At 46.3% G+C, this 22,158-nt stretch overlaps 1 protein-coding gene across 15 annotated transcripts in view; it reads right to left on the minus strand.

Moving 5' to 3' along the window:
* LOC143024182 (la-related protein 1B-like) overlaps positions 1-22,158 on the minus strand; it is a 290,930-nt gene that overhangs the window by 40,254 nt on the left and 228,518 nt on the right. For 6 of the 15 annotated variants that reach the window (XM_076183030.1, XM_076183087.1, XM_076183035.1 and 3 more), the window contains one exon: positions 120-322. In XM_076183030.1, coding sequence (XP_076039145.1) covers positions 120-322 — 203 coding nt within the window. Of the gene's footprint in view, positions 1-119; positions 326-541; positions 816-22,158 lie in introns of all 15 variants that reach the window. The other 9 variants (XM_076183061.1, XM_076183068.1, XM_076183074.1 and 6 more) reach the window with 2 other exon arrangements.

Genomic DNA, 22,158 nt, shown 5'->3' on the forward strand with positions numbered 1-22,158 from the left:
TGCTCAAATATAATTAGTATTCAAGGTTCTAGCATACGAGGTCAGGAGCCTGTGGAACCAAACCATCCAAATTGTGAAAAGAACCATTTGAGAATCTAAGTATCACCAGCATCCCTTACCTTCTTATTGATTTTATTCTTATCACTCTGGGTAACTCTGACCACTTTTGGGGGCAGAGTCTGTGGCAGCTGCTGCTGATGGTGCATGGCTGCTTGTGCTGGTGTTGGGTCAGGAATTCCTTCTGGAACTGCTGGCACCAATGGGATGACTGGTGCTGCTGTCAATACTGGAGCTGGAGAGTTCTCCTTGGACACAACTTCACCTGAGGAATCAATAAACATATCATTACTATGAGATCCCACCATAACAAGAAGAATGTAATAAAATAATTGTTAAACTGTTACATTTATCATGGCACTGGAAATTAGATCCTCTTATGGAGGAAATTTTTTTTTATTGTATCTTATGCACCAGCACCTAGCAAATTCTATAAAACAAGCTAAGCACAAAAATGCAATAACATGCAAATCATCCGACTTACCCCAATTCCACACCATCCTGACTATGGTCACAAGGCACAATTGCCTATCTCACACAAAACTTAAGTGTTCTCACGTGTTTTCCACAACACACATGGCAAGGTCAAAACTGTACTTAGGACCTTAGCACTTGGGTCTCCACACAGCCCAGTAAACTTCTGACTTACATGCTAAAGCATCCATTTTTCTGTTCAAGTCTCCATTTTCTTACATTTGCTCATTGTCACACACTGAAGCAGGATATCAGATTCTTCACGAGAACAAAAATTAAATGTCCTGGAAGTGCATACAATAGACAGGTTATACACAACTGGATTATAAAGACATTGCAAATTTGACTGCAGTTCTTGGCCTTTCACTTTCACTTCAATAACACTTTTTTTTTGTCACCTGTGTCTGCTGCCTTAGGTCACACACCACATTGCTACCTCGTCCTTTCCCCATAACATGTACATTTTGCTGCATTTTACACCCCCTTGAAATGTCGTGGAGATCAGGAACAATTTGAAACACTTGACATTCTTTTGATATAGTACAACTTTATATAATAGTTTCCTTTGTCTAATTAGGTGCAAAAGATACATCTGGAGAGGAAATGAGAAGAAAAGGACTGGGCTGAATGGAAAAGTATGTAAAGAATTTACATAAGAAGTGGAAAGAGAAAAGGGAGGAATTGCAAAATGGACAGACACCCTGATGGGGAAGACAAATGGGTGAGCAGTACAGTGATGCGAGTAAAAGTGGAAGAAGGATCAATGTCAACACATTTAATATCAAGGAGTCATGCACAACTAAAAGAGACTGGGGACAATACTGTGCCAAAGAGATCGAGTCAGATGTGGTAAAGAAGAGAATGGAGGGCAGCTAAAAGGGAGGAAGGATGGGAATTAAAAGTGAGCAGCACTCTTCTAAGAGATTGGTCTCCATTAATAAAATAATGCAATCAATACCCCATATATGATTGGTGACAAAAAACATATATATGGGAGTACAGATATGACCTGTGGATGAAAGAATTGGAAATATCAAAGTTAAATGAGGAGGAAGAGAGGGGTAAGGGAGAGGGCGAGGGGGAGGAAAGTGGGATGACACACACATTTCTTGCCACAGTGAACTTGCAATCCATGCAAGGCAATCAATAATGCGCAATTAGAGACATAAAAGGAAAAGTGGAAGAACTCTTACCATGGCCCAATCTCTTCCCAACAAACCACAGGAAGAGGGAGGAATGGGAAGGAGGAAGGAGAAGAGAGGGAAGAGAAGAGAATGGAATATATATATATATATATATATATATATATATATATATATATATATATATATATATATATATATATATGGAACAAGGCGATGGAAGAACAGAAGTACGAGGACGAGTGGAAGGAAGAGGGGTAGGAGGAGGAGAAAGAGTGATGCAAGGTGTTGTTAGGGAGAATGTGAATTTACTGCACTTCCCATCGTTAATAACCATTAGCGTTGTCACATTCTTTATCGTCCTAGAAAGGGGGCAGCAGCACTGTCCAAGCAATGACAAGCCATCACTGTTGTGGGACTGACGTCCTTCGATGGGTTTCATGTGAACTATTGCACGAGCACTTTCTCTCTCTCTCTCTCTCTCCGCGCCGAAACGTAAACGGACGGTACCTTGCAAATGCTACAGCAGACCTCCTTGTAGTGATGGTGGAGGGGAGGAAAGGGGGATGGGAAGAGACATAGTGTGATGAAGAATCATTCGTCTAGATTGGGTGAAGTTGTGTGTGTGTAGGGGGGAATGGTGAAAAATAGTGCATGATGACGTAAAAGGACAAGAAGCAAAGGAATAGAAAAATTGGGTGGGAAGCATGGAAAGGCATAGACAAACTTTGTTAGAAAGTTTGAGAAGATTGAAGCAAACGAAGGAGAAAGTGAGAGGCAAAAGGGGACGGGGAGGGGGAAGTGAAGGGGAAGTGGGGTTTGGACCCTGTCAAGCCGCCTAGACGAGTAAAACGTCTTTAGATTACTTCAACCTCGTCACCTTCTATCTCCTTCACCTCCTCCTCCTTCCACCATCACCAACCCAATGCTAATGATGGTGGTGGTAATGTTATCACCATCATGGTATATGTCGAGAAATGTATAGATAGTGTCAGGTGTTTTGTCCACGACGTCAGGGCTGCTACCTACTGCGGTCTTCCCCTAGGGTAGCTGGACAGGCAGGATATGATGGTCCTCGAAAACAGGACATCATTACCTTGTCCTGGAATGGCACACCCATGGCCAACCTGCTCACGACAGTGCCAATGCAAAAGTACCACATCTTTAAGGGAATCAGAGGAATTATAATCCTCCCCCTCAATATTATATATATATATATATATATATATATATATATATATATATATATATATATATATATATATCGTACCATAAACTAATTTATAGATACGTTTAATCAACCCATTCAGGAATATACACAGGTATTACAATGGCCAGAAAAACGCGAGGGGAGAAAGAGAGAGCGCACGAGAGCGAGAAAGAAATACAGTGAGCGGAAGGACTTTGTAAATAGACGAAAGGATGATGCGGCCCGATGGTTTGTTGCCCTCGTCTGCTCCATAAATGGTTTCAAACTGATGAGGAGGAGGGACGCAATATATTGAAGTGGTGGGAGTACACTAGTTCCGGCCGTGGAAGCACGTGCACACGCACACACACACACGGAGAGAGAGAGAGAGAGAGAGAGAGAGAGAGAGAGAGAGAGAGAGAGAGAGAGAGAGAGAGAGAGAGAGAGAGAGAGAGAGAGAGAGAGAGAGAGAGAGAGAGAGAGAGAGAGAGAGAGAGAGAGAGAGAGAGAGAGAGAGAGAGAGAGAGAGAGAGAGAGAGAGAGAGAGAGAGAGAGAGAGAACGTGAAGGTATTTGTAAGTCACCCCCTTCTCACGTTAAAACAACCCACTGACCCAGAGTCGGCCTCGGCCTCCCCAACCCGCAAGGACACGCAGCAGAGCACACTCACAATGGATTACAATGGCAAACCTGAACGACAAGAGACCACTCAGTCCATAACGAGGTCGGGTACAGGAAAAACAATTAACTATAAACATACACAATTAACGAGACACTTACTGTCCCCCTCGTAAAATAAAAATAAAATTGAAAATAAATGTAATTCAATAACGAAAAAAAATAATAATAGATAATGAATAAAAAGGAATCGTAGAGTGGCCTGTAGGTCCAAAACCTGGCCGACGGATTTGAATGGAACGCTTAGTACGAGTCGGCCTTTAGCCCTCACACACACACACACTCCTCCTCCTCGAGCCTACCTCGTGCTCATGGCGCAAGCCGGCGGGGCAGTCGTGTCATCCTTGAGAGAATCCGGGCGGGAAACCAACGTACAGAAACCATCCCGCCAGTACCAAAACAAACACAAACACACAACGATACATGGGTGTTAAGAGGTAGAACCCCACGAGCGTAAATCCTTTCCTGTATACTACAATAGGGGAAATACCCTCATACTATTAAGACGAGTATGGAGAACATAATTCGCGAAAAAAAGAAGAACAGGAGTGGGAAGAGGAGGTGAGTAGAGGTGAGGGAGGAGAAGAGCAAGAGGAGAGGCAGAGAGATACAAGTTAAAATGAACAAAGAAATACAATAAGGATTTATGAAGCCGAGTAACCCCAACGACATCACCCAAGTCGTCCCACCATCACCTCACTCACTCACCCACTACCCCTAACATTACACAACTTCCCGATCAACCTCCCATCGCAGCCCTCCTCGTCCCTATCTCTCCTCCCTCCGCCCTCCCTACCACACTAACATAGCGGGGCAACACGACCTGGGAGAGAGACGGCCACGTGGTCCCGTCGATTCCCCAGCAGGTCAGACACTGGAGAAGATTTAGGCCTTGTCCACCAAGGTTAACATATGTTGTGATCTCCTTCACTCAATGGGGATTATGTTGGAGTTAGGAAAACACAAAGCGTCTCTTATTCAGGCGAAAGAAGCCCCTCCCCCTCGGCCTGCGCGAGACCGAATGAGAAAGAGATAAAACACAGTTGGCCACGAAGGAACCCGAAATTACGTAAGCCCGGGGCCCCGCCATCACCCCTCGACGCCATAATGAATAAACCACAACTACAACGGGCCAAACACCCTGTGGGCAGAAGGGGCTGCGGATTTCCCTGCAACGCGATTATGCATTTCGTAGGCGACGTTCAGGCTCCGCCTGACTTCTTTGTAAGGAAAAAAGTCACAGTATTGAAGGAAATAAATAAATAAAGATATATCCACCCCTCTCCCCCTCAAGGTAAACATCTAAAACGAGAGGGGTGTAGTTATCTACTTCGACTTGCTCTTCCTCCATTCTCCCCTAACTGCGACGTTAGCACCGATTTTACTGCAGCTATGACTCCTCTTCTTCCTGGGTCAGACAAAACGTGGACGGGCGCGCAGAACTCATACCAACGGACCACTAAACCCCCTATCATCAGAAGCATATACCACTATACCACCTACTCCACCGCCCGTCTTCAAAACCAGTCAACACCCTCGCCTTCCTTTGCAGTAGTCGTCCTGACGGGAACGAAACTCGAAACAGCGATTACTTTTACCCTCCACACTAACGCTGATGCTATACCCCCACTAACCACCCTTCAAACATTTCCCCCCCTAACCACCCTGTCCTCCCCCTTCCCCGTATCCTAAAACCACGAGTCTACAACCCCAACCCACACGCCTCCCCAGTCCCACACCCGTTTCCCATCACCTCCTCTACACCCCAAAAACCACCCTACCCCAACTCTTCCTGCAAGAACGAAGCCGCCCCCCTCCCTTCACAACCCTCCAGGACTAACCTCACCTACCCCACCCCCTACCCGATAGCCTTGACAAGGGATAGTTGGCGGTGCTCCTCCGTTCACTATGCCACAGCCCCCCCCCCCCAACTTCCCCTCTGGACCCTACACAACGGGACATTCCCAAGGACGTCTTCTAAACTGTACTTACCCAGCATTCTCCTCCTTCCACATTGCTATACACTCCTCACCTTTGCCTCTTACCTCCCATGCCCCCTGTCTCCCTTCTTAATCCCAACCCCCTGCCCACTTGCCTCCCTATTTCATCCGCCCTCCTGACCTTGTATACTTTCTCCTCCCACCATCCTCTCCCCACCTTCTTCCCTCTCATCCCTCTTCCTCCCCACACTCATCAGGGTCACATACCTCAACCATAACCTAATCATTAAACAAACTATGCCCTCCCTCTCATTGGCATACCTCACGGGATAGGTACTTTACTAAAATGAAAAAAAAAAACGTCACTGAAGAGGAAGAAGATATTTTTTGAATGAAAACAAGTGCCATAAATGAAGCGAAATACATAGATCAACGAGTTCTGAAGATTTTCACCTTCCAGAGCCCAAGGTCTGCGGAATAAAATCGCCTGGCACCGGGTAGCATCACATTTACAAACGAGGTCAAGCAGCGAGGAACTCTACAAAACGGGCAGCGTCACCACACGATCCGCATCCTGCTTGCGGTCAAGCGGTGCGGCGGCGGCGTCCCACAGGAAGAAGACTCCACCGCGGCAGAGGGGTGGACTCCCGTTTCGTCTTCGACCTTTCCGTCCGCATCGCCAAGTGAGGTCGCCGCCAGGACCAAATCCCTCTTCCCACCCGTCCGTCGCCACGTCGTCCTCTTGCACAAATAAAATCGCCTCCCGCCAGCCAACACGCGGACATGCAACTATCTATCAGGAATTGCACAAAGCACACATACGACCAGATTCCATTTTAAAATTACGACAAAGGCGAAGAAAAGAAATGAAGTACCAACACTTGAGGATGAGTTGTAACACATTAACACATAACAGCCAAACATGCAGGAAACTGCAGAAAACCTACTGGCGCACTCACAGCAACAGGTCTTTAAGCCTATCCAAGACATGCGAGCAAAATTATATGCACTAAACTAAACAAATCCGACACTGGTGAGGAAAGGAGGGAACACCCTTGTGGCAACACCGACAACGGTCGAATCCAGAGGGAGGACGCGTTGCGGCAGAGCCAACCCGGAGTGCACGGGGGGAAATGCAACCGCATTCCTAAGTCCCCCAGACACCCTGATCCTTAATATGGAAATCAACGGCGTCGGAGGAAAATGGAGTTGTTTTTCAGGTGCAACACCAACTATAAGACATGCAACGACCAACGTGACATTATAATAATTTAGGCTGAGGGTTACTGTTGTTGTTGTCGTCAAATATTTTAAACCGACTGTAAATTCTATTTTAACTGACAGGGAGTTTGCAGAGAAAAAAAAATCACTTTACATCTGGAGCAATCCATTCGAAAACTTTAATATGGGGAACCAAAAAATGTTGGAAAAAGTGAAATCAAAATTGCACAATGGTAAGAAAATAAAGCCAAAGTAAAATGGAAGAATGGAGTCATTACGATATGTAACCATCAAGGAAACCACAAAGAATTTCCGAAGAGCATGTAATTCTAATTTCATGTGACCACGGCCGTGTGAAATTGCAACCCTTTCATGCACCTCACTTTCAATATTCCATCAGTACTTGTAGTCATCAGACCTAGTCAACATTAACCCAGTCCTATTCAGACAACCTCCAGCCAAATCAACTTTCTTGACGTTGCAGACGAGCTCCCACAGACATCAACAGACGAAGAGGAGACCTGACCGCCGGCGGCAAGGACGAAGCCCTCACCCAGCCACCGCAAAGGCAAAAATATCTTCAGCTCCAGACATTCTTAATCCCTTCAGCCCACTGACGCACTTTACTGGATCTATGCTGCTTAAGGACGGCGATTAAATTCAGCCAAGAGAGAGAGAGAGATTTTACCACAGCCAAACATTTTAAGACACGTAACAATCATAGATGATTAATTTCTTTTCGCCGAATTTCGAAATTCAGTTCCATTAGCCCGCCTTAACCGTAAAACTCCTTTAATGTACAAACAGTTACTGCACGAGAAAACTATTCGACACGGACAACCTAGCAAACATTCTCACACTAATCTAGCGATATCACTAGATTATCTTAGTATGGACCCGAACAATAACTACATAAGTCACAATTAATTGACCAATTTATTCCAAATTATTACTTTGAAAGTGTTTGCCAAATTGTTTCGCAAAATGCCAATAAAACATGATATATATGGAAACATTTTCCCAACACGAACACTAACTAAGGGGGTGGGACTCATGGACCCCCCCCCTCCCTTTCTCTGCCACCTGTACACCATTAAGCTTTCAACAATACAATGTCCCAACAGACACAATCCCCCTTGGAATTATGAACACAGACGAGGCAGAATCCCGCAGGATTAGCATGGGACTGGAGGAGGCATTTACTCAGCAACGGGCGTACAGCCAAGACTGAGGCAGGAACTGTCACCACTAAATCCTACGGCTCCCTTACCCACATCGCCTGACCTTGATCTGTCCATTCCCACCCACTCTCCCACCTTACCCATCCCACGAATCTTCCTCTTACAACATGTACAAATTGAACTGCGTTGAGAGACTTTAAGCACATTACACATTGCGCGTAGTACACATTCGACACACACCCTAGCCCTACTTGTACTCGTAGGCAAATACGTTGGAAGTTGACACCTTTACCTTCCTTCCTCACACGACCCGGGGGGAGTCCTTTTCACCGTTCCGTGACTGTTATGCCGTAACCGACTCACTCAACCATCACTGCCACTCAAAACTGTCGCCATGCAAGGGAAGCCCCTGCACATGGGTATTACATATCTCGAGAGACGAACAAGGGTCACTGCCATTGTCCGCCACGCCATTCAATCATTAGCACGGCAACAAACATGACTCCTCTATGACGACTCAGCTAACACAGCTACTAACAACAAATCCCGTTACAACCGCTGCCCATTATCACCGATACGAATTGTTAACACCACATTAACAAGGAAGTGAACCCTTCCCTCTTACACCACTATGACCATCATCACCAATCTCATCACTAATCTGCAACAATGTATATCACCATCACTACCTACAAGTTCGGCCGTGACTCACTGCTGGACCCGATCCTTCGACCCGCCCTTTCTCTCAAGACGCGGGCGTGGAGACCTACGCCCGGCGACCATAGATGGAAATGCGCAAAGCCCCCCCAATGCACCAGCGTGATTTTTAATAAAGGGTGCATGTGCTCGAGTGAAGGGTGCACCTGCTATCTGACCGTTTTCATGTCTTCAGTTCAGTATTTTTCCAGTACCCGCGAACATTTGGTAGCTGTCGAAGCACGTGAACCAAACGTCCGTCAGTTAAAAAACCCCACCCCCTGTCCGAGGCCACAGAGATAGGCAGAGAGCCAGTAGGTGCAGGCAGGGGGCCAGAAGAAGCAGCGGGCAAACGGTCACTTCCTCTCCTGCCTACCTTGGCGAGTTAGAAGCCGCTGTCTCATCAAAAACACGCGCGGGGGTGCAGTTGCTCTCTGCTCCTGACTTCAGCGAGTCTAAAAGGCAAAGATGCAGAGGCCACGAGCTCTCAGCACACAAAGAGGCTTATCTTCAGCCTGCAGACGCATGCACGGACACACATCTTATGCTGTCAGCCTAATATATCCCTTACATTTGGTTTACTGTGTACGCTGGAGTGGTTTGATCATATATACACTCATTGATTTCAAATGAAGTTCAGACCATGGGAGAGACAGATGGCAACAAGTCCCGGTAGTAAAACTCTTATTTAAAAACTGAAAACATACACAAGCACCTCCATGTGGACACACCCAAACACGTATCGGCACACCCACCCACATGGCTCTCGCATGCACATAACCTGTCCATGTGCAATCCCAGAGATTAAAAATAAATAAATAAAAAATAAACGACACAACTAATCACAGCTGAATCAACAAAACACGAGGTACATCTTAATTTTCGAAAACCTATTCCTTAACTGGTCGAAAGACCTTGAGGGGGTCGAGTGTCCCTACAAGATGGGGACGGGAAAGCAGAAAGTGAGGAACAGTATACCCTTCTCATAAACAATTACAATATTATGAAGAATTTACAGGAAAAAAACACAGCTAAATAAAATGAAAAGAAGTACAGTGACGCCTTTTATTAGCCAATCGATTGGTGGCAATACCATGATGTGTCCTGCTGCGCTCTTGTCAAGTGGCCAGCTGTCAAACCATAAATTCATTACACTTGATCATTCACAATCCTTCACCATTTTTCTTCTTGTAAGAAAACGCGCGGATACACATACACCAGAATCGCATACGAATTTAAAAACCCGAGCCAAAACAGTTACGTTGCCGAGTAAGAATGAACGTACCTCCCTCCCTGCACACTACAATTATGTAAACACGCACATATGCACACGAATGTTAAGCGTCAGACTCCCTACGCAGAACTACAAATGGAACACTACGCCAGCCAATGGGGCCTGTGACAAGATCAATCCAAATTCAAGGTCAACTATACTGTGCGGTGAGCTGACATGTATGGCGGGGCGTCATAGAGTACAAACTGTCCTGTAATGCACAACTGCATAACATACGCGCCAAAAGAGACACCATTCTAACGCAATGGTTTACAACAGGTACGAATCTATTAGCCTGTAACGAGACCAGGTGTGGAATACATGAATGAACATTTGAATGAATACGCGCACACACATACTGACCTTCGACACAAGGCACCTAACGCTCACGCTTCGCCAATTCTGCAAACTCATCAAACTACACAAACCCGTATACAAATTGCGCGGTAAGGAACCCAAACACACACTGCCTGCTCAGGTAGCCACGTTCCGATAAGAAAAAAACAATCGCCAGTTGATCCATGCACGGGGGTGCGCTGTACTGCCTGTACAGTATATCAATGATGTAATGTGATTCTGTACCAATTTCAGAGAGAATAACACAGAGACAACACAACACAATAACACAGACAAATAGATTACATAAAATATTACTGAATGTCTCTGTTATTAGGCCGTGTTCTCCTGTCCCTGAAATTGGTACAGAATCACATTACATCGGTGGTATCACTCAAATCATTGCATAATACAAATGTTCAACCATCCAATAAATATATTTAATTTTCTTCCCACAATTAATGGGAAAAAAATGTTCGTGCAACAAATGTGTCTGCGACGGCGGCAGCCTAGCCAGACCGGCTGCTGTCGGCGAAAATCTCCGGCTCAAAGTAACTATTTCTTATCACAGTGGAAGTGCCTCCAATAGGTCTCCGAACCTTTTGAGAATCTGGTGAAAGCCACAGAAATTTTCCATGCAAAAATCCATGAAGTACACCAAACACGACACACCGCATATAATTAATATACTTCCTCAGTAACCAAAAATAAACGACTTAGTGGCAAAGCTGTTTTAACCCCCCTTCACAAATGTGTAGATCCAAAATTCCCTAACCCCTCTACCACGTTCACGTACTCTGTTCGTTGTCACACATCAAACTATTCTATTCATAAGAAGAAAGCCTCCCTGGGAGCAATGGTATGTTGCCTCAACCGCTTTTACGTGAGTGTGTGTGTGGAGGGGGGTTGCATATGTGGAAGCCACTCGATCTGGTTCCACGACTCGCTTCACTTCTCCCACACACGCAGACCCTGTGTCGAATAAAATCGTTTAACGACACCTGAAAATCTCTCCATCGTCACGAGACCCTGTTCTCACCTTTTCCTTTATCCGGCCACTACTGATCCTCGAAAGTTATGCCACGGAACACACACTCGAACTATGTCTCCAGCAACACTTAGTCCCTTGATCCGCCTGGGCCTACCACCTCACCTCCCGTCGTCTCTTCCTACGTCCCAAGGTCACCTTCCCCCCCACCCCCCACAACTCCTCTCTCCTCGTTCCCTTCCTCCCCTTTACCTCCTTGGGAGAGGTGGCTCCGTGTGCGTACGCATGCGCAAAGGGAGAAGGGGGGGGAGGATGACTGACTGCAACCAAAACAGGAACAAACAACTAAAATAATGTTATATTTCCATATATGGCCACGTACATAACAGTCTATCTTAGGATACAAGACTCGAGGGGTAAAACAAAATCGTGATACGGGATACCAAGCTTTGCATAATAGTGAACACAAACATACACACACCAAAAATCTTCCACGAATTCACAGGTTAACGTCATCTTGAACGAAGCATTTACAGAAGAACGAGACATAATGGGGTTAACCCAGTAAGAGGGAATCATTAACAGCTCAGCAACAAAACACTCAAAGGCAAGAAAAAAATAAAGACATGGCCATGCACGTTGACTACGGTCTGCTAACGACGCTAACTCCATCACCCCCGTGGCGAAACGGAGGCAACCACAAAGCCCAGCAACCAACACTAAAAGCCTCCATTTCCTCCTCTTCCTCTTCCTCCTCCTCCTCTACTCCCGCCACCACTATCACCAAATCCAGGGGAAGAACCGTGTCTGTTTTTTTATAATTCGTTCATAATTGATGCTTCTATCCTTAGGAACAATATTGTACCGAGAAGTTGGTAAGAGAGACTAATGAGGACAGCAGAATAGCGAGGATTTCTAAGTGGATACTTGTTCCTAACTACAAAAAAGGCGAGTGACTTGGTCAGCATACATGTGGTTAAATTATCTAAAAAAAAATACAAACTGAATTAAACATGCAGCTAACGCCCTATATGGCGGAACCAAGCCCATTACGTCATATCTGGATTAGGCTTAGCGGAGGCGACTTCGCTCGTAACAGGCCAGACGCCGCCATTACATTCGAGTGAATTACGAACAATGGAATTCCTTCTTGTAGGTACTCCAGTCATTACAATTATGTGTGTGTCCGTGTGCTCGCGTGCAGACTACCTTGTACAATCTATCGCACTCTCCCGCTCTCTCACACACACACGCAGCATTGGGGACACAATCTCACGGCTAGCTGTGAGCCGTTTGGAAATCGTCACCCTCTTGACCCAGCTCCCCCAACACTCCTGAACCAACTTCCCTTCTGACCTCACACCTCTACCACACATCCCCTCCTTTCTGACCCCTGCGCGACGGATTGTCATTTTTTTTAGCCATGCTTGTTCCCCTTCTACTCACATCTCAATATGCATTTATGTAACCTGTACTTTCCTCAAGATAGCTATTAGCCGAAATATAGAAGTAATACTTTCTTCTAAGTTTCCTTTTATTCCGACTGTGGGTTCGTGGTTATTTTTACAGATGTGCCACTGCATTTGTCCAAGTGATATATATATATATATATATATATATATATATATATATATATATTATATATATATATATATACACACACATACACCCACCGCGAAAGAGACTAGTTTGTACAGTCTCTCTCTCACACACAGTATTGGTGAGAGAGAATACTAAGCTTTCTCAGAGTTTGTAAAAACCACTACTTTTTAAAGAGCTCCCCTTTTAGTCCCTTGAGCATTGCTACCGTGTGATTTTGTTCAGCTGACCGCAGCTGGGCCGTCGCCCCATGGAGGCGGGTACAATCCAATTAAATTCTATACGGCCTCTTTCCCACCCCCACCCTCACTAGCACCACCATGGCAACCGAATGTAAACAATGACAAACTTCGATTCGTAAAGGGCCTTATAACTGTTTCCTCTCTCGAACCAACGTAATATACTTCGACACCTCGCCCCCGTCCACAATACTTCACTTCCTCTTCCACTCCCTTCAACCCCACCTCAATCCTCCTTCCTCGCCCTCCAACCGGCCCCTCCTTTACCTTACCACCTCCCTATGTCCTACCTTTCTCCAATCCCAATTCCCCTGCTCATCCTTCCAACATGCATCTTACTTGCTCCTCCCTCCCTCAATTCAACACAACCCAGTCCCTCATCACACACTGCATCGCTTGTTCCTCTTACGCAATTGCCGCCAACCTAACAAATCCCTCCCTACTTCATCACGTCCAGCTTCGTCCTTTCGTGGCTCTCTCTCTCTCTCTCTCGAGATGAAAGGGAGTCGATCCTATCTGCATAATCGCCGCAAAATAAATAAACGAGCCCATGCAGCGGGGGCGAACTGGCAGTACAGTTTAGAAAGGTACGCGTGTGAGGTGAGAATGAAAGGAGCAAGAATGCTCTTCCATGCCTCCTCACTTTGTGAGTAATGGCGTGCGCGCACACACACACACACACACACACACACAGCCGCTCTTCGCTCATCAACCCAACCACCCATCCACCTCCACCCCCACTCAACTGTCAACATGGAACTATTACGTTGATGGCCTCCCTTTCCCAAGCCAACACACCACCTGTAGACGCTATGCCGAAACGAACGCGCGCGCAAACACATGCAAGTCATATACATCAATCGAGTCACGTTTAATCCTCCTGAATGGTATACTGCACACTTTATACGTTTTGCTCTTACTTCTGACAGAACGTTTCATCAGCTACGACTGTCTCCTCGGTCAGCGGAGGAGGAATATAATAAGGATGTGGACGATTAACGAGGAAGACGGTAAATGTACTGTCAACAATATCAGAAGTAGCGAAAATTTATAGTATCGGTGTAGTATCATCATCAGCAGCAGCAGCAGCAGCAGCAGTAGTAGTAGTAGAAGGAGAACGAGGAGGAGGAGGGGGATACACAAGAAGGGCAAGAACGAGGAGCAAAATGGAGGATGTGTGTGTGTGGGGGGGGGGGGGGTTAGTGGCCGGGACTGGGTCACCCCGGCGTCTTTCAAAGGGGTTTACAGAAGACCTTGGGAACTGGCCTCGTGCGGAAGTGGAGAACCCCGCCACCCCCTTGACGCGTTATGGTACGGCAGACGGTCTTGGTGGTATGATGGTATGGTGGGAGGGGCGGGGGGTCAAGGAGGGAGAGGGGAGGATTTGGTTAGTCCTAAGCTCTACTGACTATATACCTTACGCTCCCTATGAGGCGTTCATCCTTTAAAATGAAAAGGAAGGAATGGCGGTTGACAATGAAGCTCATCGATATTAAGGGGCAACCTGATCATTCCACGGAGGAAGAGGAGGAGGATGAGAAGAAGTAGGGGGAGGAGGAGGAGAATAAGAATAAGAATAAAAAGGCGGCGGCCAAGCATCAGAGTTCTATTTGGTGCAACATGGCGGAACAGTAAGTGCCATCGCAAAAAAAAAAAAAAAAAAAAAAAAAGGGGGGGATGGGAATGATGGGTTCCTGAGACTTGTATATGAAATATAACGCTGCTCATATCGTGAGTCACTAAGGTCATCTAACTGAAGTTTGACGGGCACAGTATACGAAGTTTCGCGAAATGGAGACAGTACCTTTCATATACACGTGAAGAAGGCCTCTCGACTCGCGTGCGTGCGTGCGTGCGCATGTGTGTGTGTGTGTGCGCGCGCGTGTGTGTGTGAGATACCGACCCATGGGAGGCCTTTCCCAACCGAGAACGAAAGAGAGCAGGAGGAGGTGGAGGATGAAGACGTGGAGGAGGTACTGGTAGATGACACTTAAAAAGGCTGAATGAAGGCTCGTTGGCCCTGAATTCCGTCTCCGCCTCCAGACGGGCGGCGGGCAGGCCTGCTTTTGTCGTCGAATTGAGACGGGAGCCAACAACACAACACGATCCTTTTCACCACATCTCTTCCTCCTCTTTCCTCCCTTCCCCTCGCCCCTCCTCCTCCTCCTCCTCTATCCCGCCACAGCCGGCACCATTAACGCAACCCGTCCGACTCACCAATAAACTAAAGTTGCACACGCCTAAAAGATGGTGGCGGTGGTAAACAATAAATGTTTGCAGGAGTGACGTGGCAGACTGGCAGTCGCGAGTCGAGAGGCCTTCTTCAACAGTGTACTTTGAAAAGCTGCAGTGGAAAGGCTTGTTTGTTTGTGTGTGTGTGTGTGTGTGTGTGTGTGTGTGTGTGTGTGTGTGTGTGTGTGTGTGTGTGTGTGTGTGTGTGTACGCAAGTAGTTACTGTAACCCAGGGGATGGGATATGCAAGACCACAACATTACCCAGGGATCGGGTCATATTGACTATGAAGCTCTTCCACCCCGTCGAACTAAATCTTTATGATCACGAGTCCGGCACGTGATCCATGGCCATATTTCACTCTCTCACACACACACACACAACTCATCTACCTGTGCATCCCAGGAAGCTCTATTTGTGTGTGTGTGTGCATGTAATTTGTGTGTGTACGTGTTTGTGTTTGTTTACCGGGAGGGGAGGAGGAGTAGACGAGGTGGACTGTGGCCCCAAGACACTCGACGAGTGCCAACTGCAGGCATCTTTGGGCCAAGTCGAGCTTGGCCAGGCCCTCCCTCCCTCCACAGCAAGGCACAGCGCCACAGCAATGGACACTAACCTAACTCCATTTGGTCACAAGCGTCACCCATTGAGACCCGCATGCATCAAACCGCGTCAAACAATTTTATCATCCAGAGAGGGGGATGGGACGAAAGAGGGTCTTGATGTACCAGACTCAGACCGGTGTCCGTGGGCCTCTCAGACGTTTAATAAAATCGCCTGAAGCTGGCTGTACTAGCCGCGACATTGAATGATTCCATCTACAACGACAGAAGTAAACTAGCCTGGCCTTGACTGAAATAATAATAACAATAATAATAAAAAGAGAGCAGAGTTCCCTCACCTCGAGTTTAGTTAAAGGACTCCAGCCAAGTACACATGTATTACTCACGGGACGACACAACATTCTTAGTCTATACAGAATGACCTTCCCCCTGCCTGCCTCCAACGACAAACTCTGCAAACACTGGCACAAAGCCGAAGGAAGAAAGCTGTGTGAGTGCGCACGCGTGCATGTGTGTGTGTGTGTGTGTGTGTGTGTGTGTGTGTGTGTGTGTGTGTGTGTGTGTGTGTGTGTGTGCGTGCAACAAATGAATGGCAAACGCTCCTTCCTTCACAAGACTGAATGCAACTTACATATGTAGAAGGGGGTGGGAGAACGAGAGAGAGAGAGAGAGAGAGAGAGAGAGAGAGAGAGAGAGAGAGAGAGAGAGAGAGAGTAAAGTAGATGAAAAGGAAGGAGAGGATATCAACACATGGCGAACAATTGTTTTTCAGCTCTCCTATTGTGACGTCACAATCCCGCCCATTGCTGAAGGGGGGCGGGGGGGGGGTTTACCCCGATCCCCACCCAACCACCCTGTTGATCATTTCTGAAGCCCGGATTTCCTCGTCGTTGAATGCACTGATGACAGCATCTCTCATTAGCGCAATCACTGCACCGACAGGCTTTATCGGTTTTACGAGTCCATTATGCAGTTATGCTAAAGCCTCACAAAAACCCGTTTTCATTATTACCGCCACCACGGCTGCATTAAATCCTCTCCCAATCTCTTCCATGACCTCCACAACCGTGCCAAATCACTCCTGCAAACTTTTATATCTCGTACCAGACATTACCCATTCAAAGATGTATTTATTTGCCAATGGAGGTCTATCCCATATTCTACTGACGGCAGTGCCCTTTTAATTGAACGAAGCCGCGAAAATAAAATTAATCTTTTACGACGAACAATTAATATTCACAAGGGCGAAGCAGACCTTGTTTGCATATTTAACGAGGTGTCGTTAATAAAGGTCTCTTTTGTTTACGTAAGTTCTGGAGTACTCAAGCCACACCCAATCCCCTTCCGTACCTGTTGGTCCCTGCCCCTTTGTCTCTCGCTGCTGTCAGCTTATTTTATGCAGATACGAGTGATGCTTTCGGACGCATCGGAGCAGTGAGCGAGAGAAGTAGTACTTATCATATTGGAGAGCCACTCCGTGACTTGGGGGACTTTTCTTGAATAAATTGCAATTGTTACAACGAACCCGTTCATGTTGAAGGTACAAAAATTACTCAGTCCCCCCACTCCAGCAAAAATAAAATAAAATAAATAAAATAAAATAAAATAAAATAAAATAAAAAATGAAAAAATAAAATAAATAAATAAATATACATAAATCTGACCACCCACGTCTCCCCAAACCATCACCACAATTCAATTTACAACGTCTGTAGATCAACAAATACAACGTCGGTACGGTGATTGCTCCAGACAAGTCCGTTACGCACTCCAACCTCGATCCCCACGGGGCACAGACCCTTCCTTGGATGTCCGAGCACACTGGGCAAAGGTAACAGCCTCCTGGGGTCAGCTCTACCAGGGACACTCGTCCAGGTGGCAAACAAGACACCCTCCAGGTACCCAGAAACAGACCCCGGACGCGACAATGGTGCCGTCGCTTCAGAACAAACACGACCAGGTTCCGGGCTTTGAGTTTCGAGATAAAGAACTGGACAGGGGGTCTGAGCTCATCTGCATACGGAAGGCGACGCGAGGCGGGTTCGATAAGGACAATTCGTCGTAAAGATTCGATTCCGTATGGCGACGATCTCCTCCTCACCCCTCCATATACACATACCCCCCTCCTCCTCCCAATTCCCTAACGTGGACGCACGTATACATTTGAAGGTAATCTGTACATACCTTCAACGTGAGAGAGGGAGGGAGGGATGGATGGATGAATGGATGGATGGAGGGAGGGAGGAAAGGAAATGAGTGAACGAGAGTGGGAGGGAAAGAAGACAGTGACAAGGAGGGTGGGAGTGAGGGAGAAAGGAATGTAAACACCCTACATTTTGGGCACAGATGGCGAAACTGACATTAAACCTCTTCTCAGAGAAATGGATGAAAAACTGACCCCACCTCCCACCCCACTCGCCATTAACGATGTTGGATGACCATGTGCCCCAGGACTGGCCAAGTTGAGGTGTTACATAGAGGCGATATATGAGAGAGAGAGAGAGAGAGAGAGAGAGAGAGAGAGAGAGAGAGAGAGAGAGAGAGAGAGAGAGAGAGAGAGAGAGAGAGAGAGAGAGAGAGGAAGGAGAGAGAGAGAGAGAGGGGGGGGCTCCTATCGTGATCGTCCTCCTCCTCCCTCCAGAACATATTGCATAAGATTGCGAAGAACGGGGACGAGGATGATGGGGAGAGTGTGGGGCTTAAGAACGGGGGGAGGGGGTATATGTAGATCGGGGGGGGGAGGGAGGGAATGGAAATACGATGTGGCAACGGCTGGGGAGGAAGGGGTGGACACGAGGATGAGACAAAGGTGGGATAGGAGCCAAAATGTAAGAATGGAAGGAGGGGATGGGAGGAAGGAAGGGGGAGGGGGAGGAAGGAAGGGGGAGGGGGAAGAAAGGGTGAATAAAAGGAGAATGGCTTGGGGAGACAAGAGAGACAGGCGGTTCGAGAACGGGGACAGAATGGTGTGGAAAAAAAGGGGGAAGAGGGGAAGGGGCGACTGGTACCGAGAAGGAGAGGAGGGGGGAGAGGGGTTGGCTGATAGGTTGAGAAGAATGAAGAGCACGGACAGGAAATGGGGGGGGGATAGGGGCGAAGAGGGAGAGGAAAGAGGTGAGGGAGGGAGAGAGGAAACAGGAGGGTGGGGTGGGAGGGGAGGGAGAGGAGGGGCGAACATTTTTTTTTCTTTTTTTTTGGGGAGTGAAGTGTCAGGGAGGGGAAAGAGGAGGGTTGTGAACAAGAGGAGGGAGGGAGGGAGATGGAGACGCAGATGAGGGCGAAGAGAAGGGAGATGGTGGAGAAGTGGGAGGGGAGGAAAAGGAGGGGGAAATGGAGTCTGGCGAGGACGTACATTTAAAGGTACGGAGACAAGTATCTTGGGAATTTACTGCCTCAACGAGTTACCTACACATAGCTGGGCCAGACGAGACCAAACGAGCAATATCGGTGCCACCCTTAGTTCTTACACGAATTTTCAGAGCCAATAAGCAGCACGCAACGTAAAATGAGTAGCTTTGCTCTTAGAGGAAAGAGGGACTTTTGTTGTTTGTTACGTCGTTTGGTCTCAGGGGCTCGATACGTCGTTAAGAATGCGGCCCCGTGAGCCGAGACGGCTTCCCCAAGGCGTGAGACACAAGTGAGAAACCGTGAGGTTTCACTGGAGCCGGTCGCCCAGTGAGGAACCATACACCTCGTATCAAGGTTGCAACCACACGATTTTATTCATTCCTATTATCATTACAGACGATGTAGAAGAGACAGACAGAGAGAGAGGAGAGAGGAGAGGAGAGGAGAGGAGAGAGGAGAGAGACGGGGGAAGCCGCAAGGGCACCTACTGTATCGAGTATCACTTTTCCTTTCATCTTGACAGCCTCCCTCGGCACTGGGCGTGGAAAAAGTAATCGTCCTGATTCATGGTCCACTGCAGGACCAACGACCAAACCCCTGGGGGACGCCACAGTCTGTACCTCACCAAAGCAGTTGTCCTTCGTCTAACATTCTTCCTACCGTCTGCCTATCGCCTTGGTATCTCGCCGGTAATGAAGCTAATGTCGACGGACCGCGCCACCGCCACCGCCACCAAGGAGTCCGGACCAGTGACGTCACGGGAAGTCGCAAAAAACTTGAGGTTCTCGGAAGGCGGGGGAGCGAATACCCAAGGGGGGACCCACACCAACCGCAGACAGATCATTTTCACCGGAAAGCCCACACTGATGTCGGTGTTCAACAAATATATAAAATCTCGCCCGTTGCCAGGGATCTTCCGCGTATATGAACAGCTCATTTCCCTCGCCCACATATGGCGCATGCGCACCACACAAACGGCGACGACGACAACAACGAAGACGACCGTCGTTGTTGTGGGTTTAGATAACCTGCGCGCCTCATTGTTACCAGATTCCATTTCCGCACCTGTTTGCATTCCAACGCTATACTATTGTATTCATATGAACTTAGAGTGGAGGGGGGGGGGGGTTTGAATAAAATTATTTGAAATTAACATGTACATGATCAATGGTCCTCCTTTAAACTCCCTTTACTGATTTTATTCAGGGTAACCTCAAAGGAGCAGAAACTGGCATGGAAAAATGCTCCCAGTAAAAATATTAAAATTTATGAAAAATAACTAAAAATTTGTCGATAGCGTGAAAGATACCAGTATTCGCCCGCAGAAGATATTAAAGGGGCTAAGGTGAACAAGTGAGTATTGATGCACAGGTCACCTCATCTGGCTCCAACACCTGTTTGCTATCCGTCACTGACACACACACACACAGTCATTCTTCAAATGAGCTCTAAGCTCACTTCCGGGAGGGTAGTAGCTGTCGATCACGAGTCCAACACGTGATCCAAGACAATGGTGAATTACACACACACACACATACAGCCAATGTCACACCAACGGAACATAATTAAATTCTACCTAGATAAGTATTTTATTTTCATTTAGCAATTAACTAAATCTAATTTTACGGTATCATATCTACAGTTAAAAAAATCATTAGCTTTTGTATAAAGAAAAAAATCGAGGGAAAAAAGTTACATACCAAGATTATGGGAAAAACTTCGAATATTATTCATTCCAATACAAACGACCATCTCGGCGCACAAACCCTACCAATAACATAATTATCACCTAGTTCTTCATGATACCTGCTGCCCATGGCAATACCACTTTACCACTTGTGTTATCGTATTCCAAAGCTCTTAATTGGTTGTATACACAGGTATGTATTAACACTCTCGCACATGTTAATGACTCACAGCTTATCCCGAAACCGCCCATTACATCTGTGAACGTTTCTCTAGACTCGTTTTAACTATGCACATGATGTATAATATATATATATATATATATATATATATATATATATATATATATATATATATATATATATATATATATAATATATATGAATTCCTCTGTGGATGCATACACATACTGCTGCAATCCTCATCTTCCGTGCACTTTGCACTGAAGTAATATATGAATTCCTCTGTGGATGCATACACATACTGCTGCAATCCTCATCTTCCGTGCACTTTGCACTGAAGTAATATATGAAAACGGTCTGCTTCGTTTAGTTTATCTTTTCCAGTGGTCATTCTTGAATAACTAGAGACAAGTTACCTGTGTTTCTTATTAGCATATATATATATATATATATATATATATATATATATATATATATATCATTCGGGCTAGGATTGTTCCAAAGATCATCAAGCACAAGTAGACCTGACTTTTTCCAAAAATCATTCTTCAGAATGTGCTAATGACCCCACTTCATTTCCTGTCATTAATTACAATTTAATGTGCAATACCAGTAAATTAATAAATTTGGTTTCTCCAGTGGGACCGACTCGTGCTTCCACTGTGGGAAGACACCCTCATCGCCAGGCGATTTTATTCATCTCGTCTTGGTATAAGAAACCCCGACGAGGATAAAGACGAGTAGTAGTTTGCAGGAGTAATGTGGCAAAGGTTGGGCCAGTAGTGGTTGGGGGTGAGGTCTTTAATGAACAGTAGACCACGCATTTTCGATTACATGGCGACTCCTAAAGGATCACATACAACTTCAAAAACCAAAACCAAAATGGAAGGCTGATGGGTAACGGCGAAAGAGAGCCTACGTTTGTGCATGTACAGGCTTGTACAAGACACAGACAAACAAGTTAGTAAATAAATATAAATAAAGGAATTGGGGGGGAGAACGTGACTGAACAGGCGAGCTAGGGCATACAAACCTTTACGAAAAAGCTGCTTATTAAAAAAAACCATATGAAGCTAGACAATACATGATTAAATCCACACAGTATGCATGCGGGCCAAACCCCTCTGTCCTGATG

Source organism: Oratosquilla oratoria, chromosome 1, assembly GCF_046742065.1.
Source record: "Oratosquilla oratoria isolate Oo_2021 chromosome 1, ASM4674206v1, whole genome shotgun sequence".
Taxonomy (NCBI): domain Eukaryota; kingdom Metazoa; phylum Arthropoda; class Malacostraca; order Stomatopoda; family Squillidae; genus Oratosquilla; species Oratosquilla oratoria.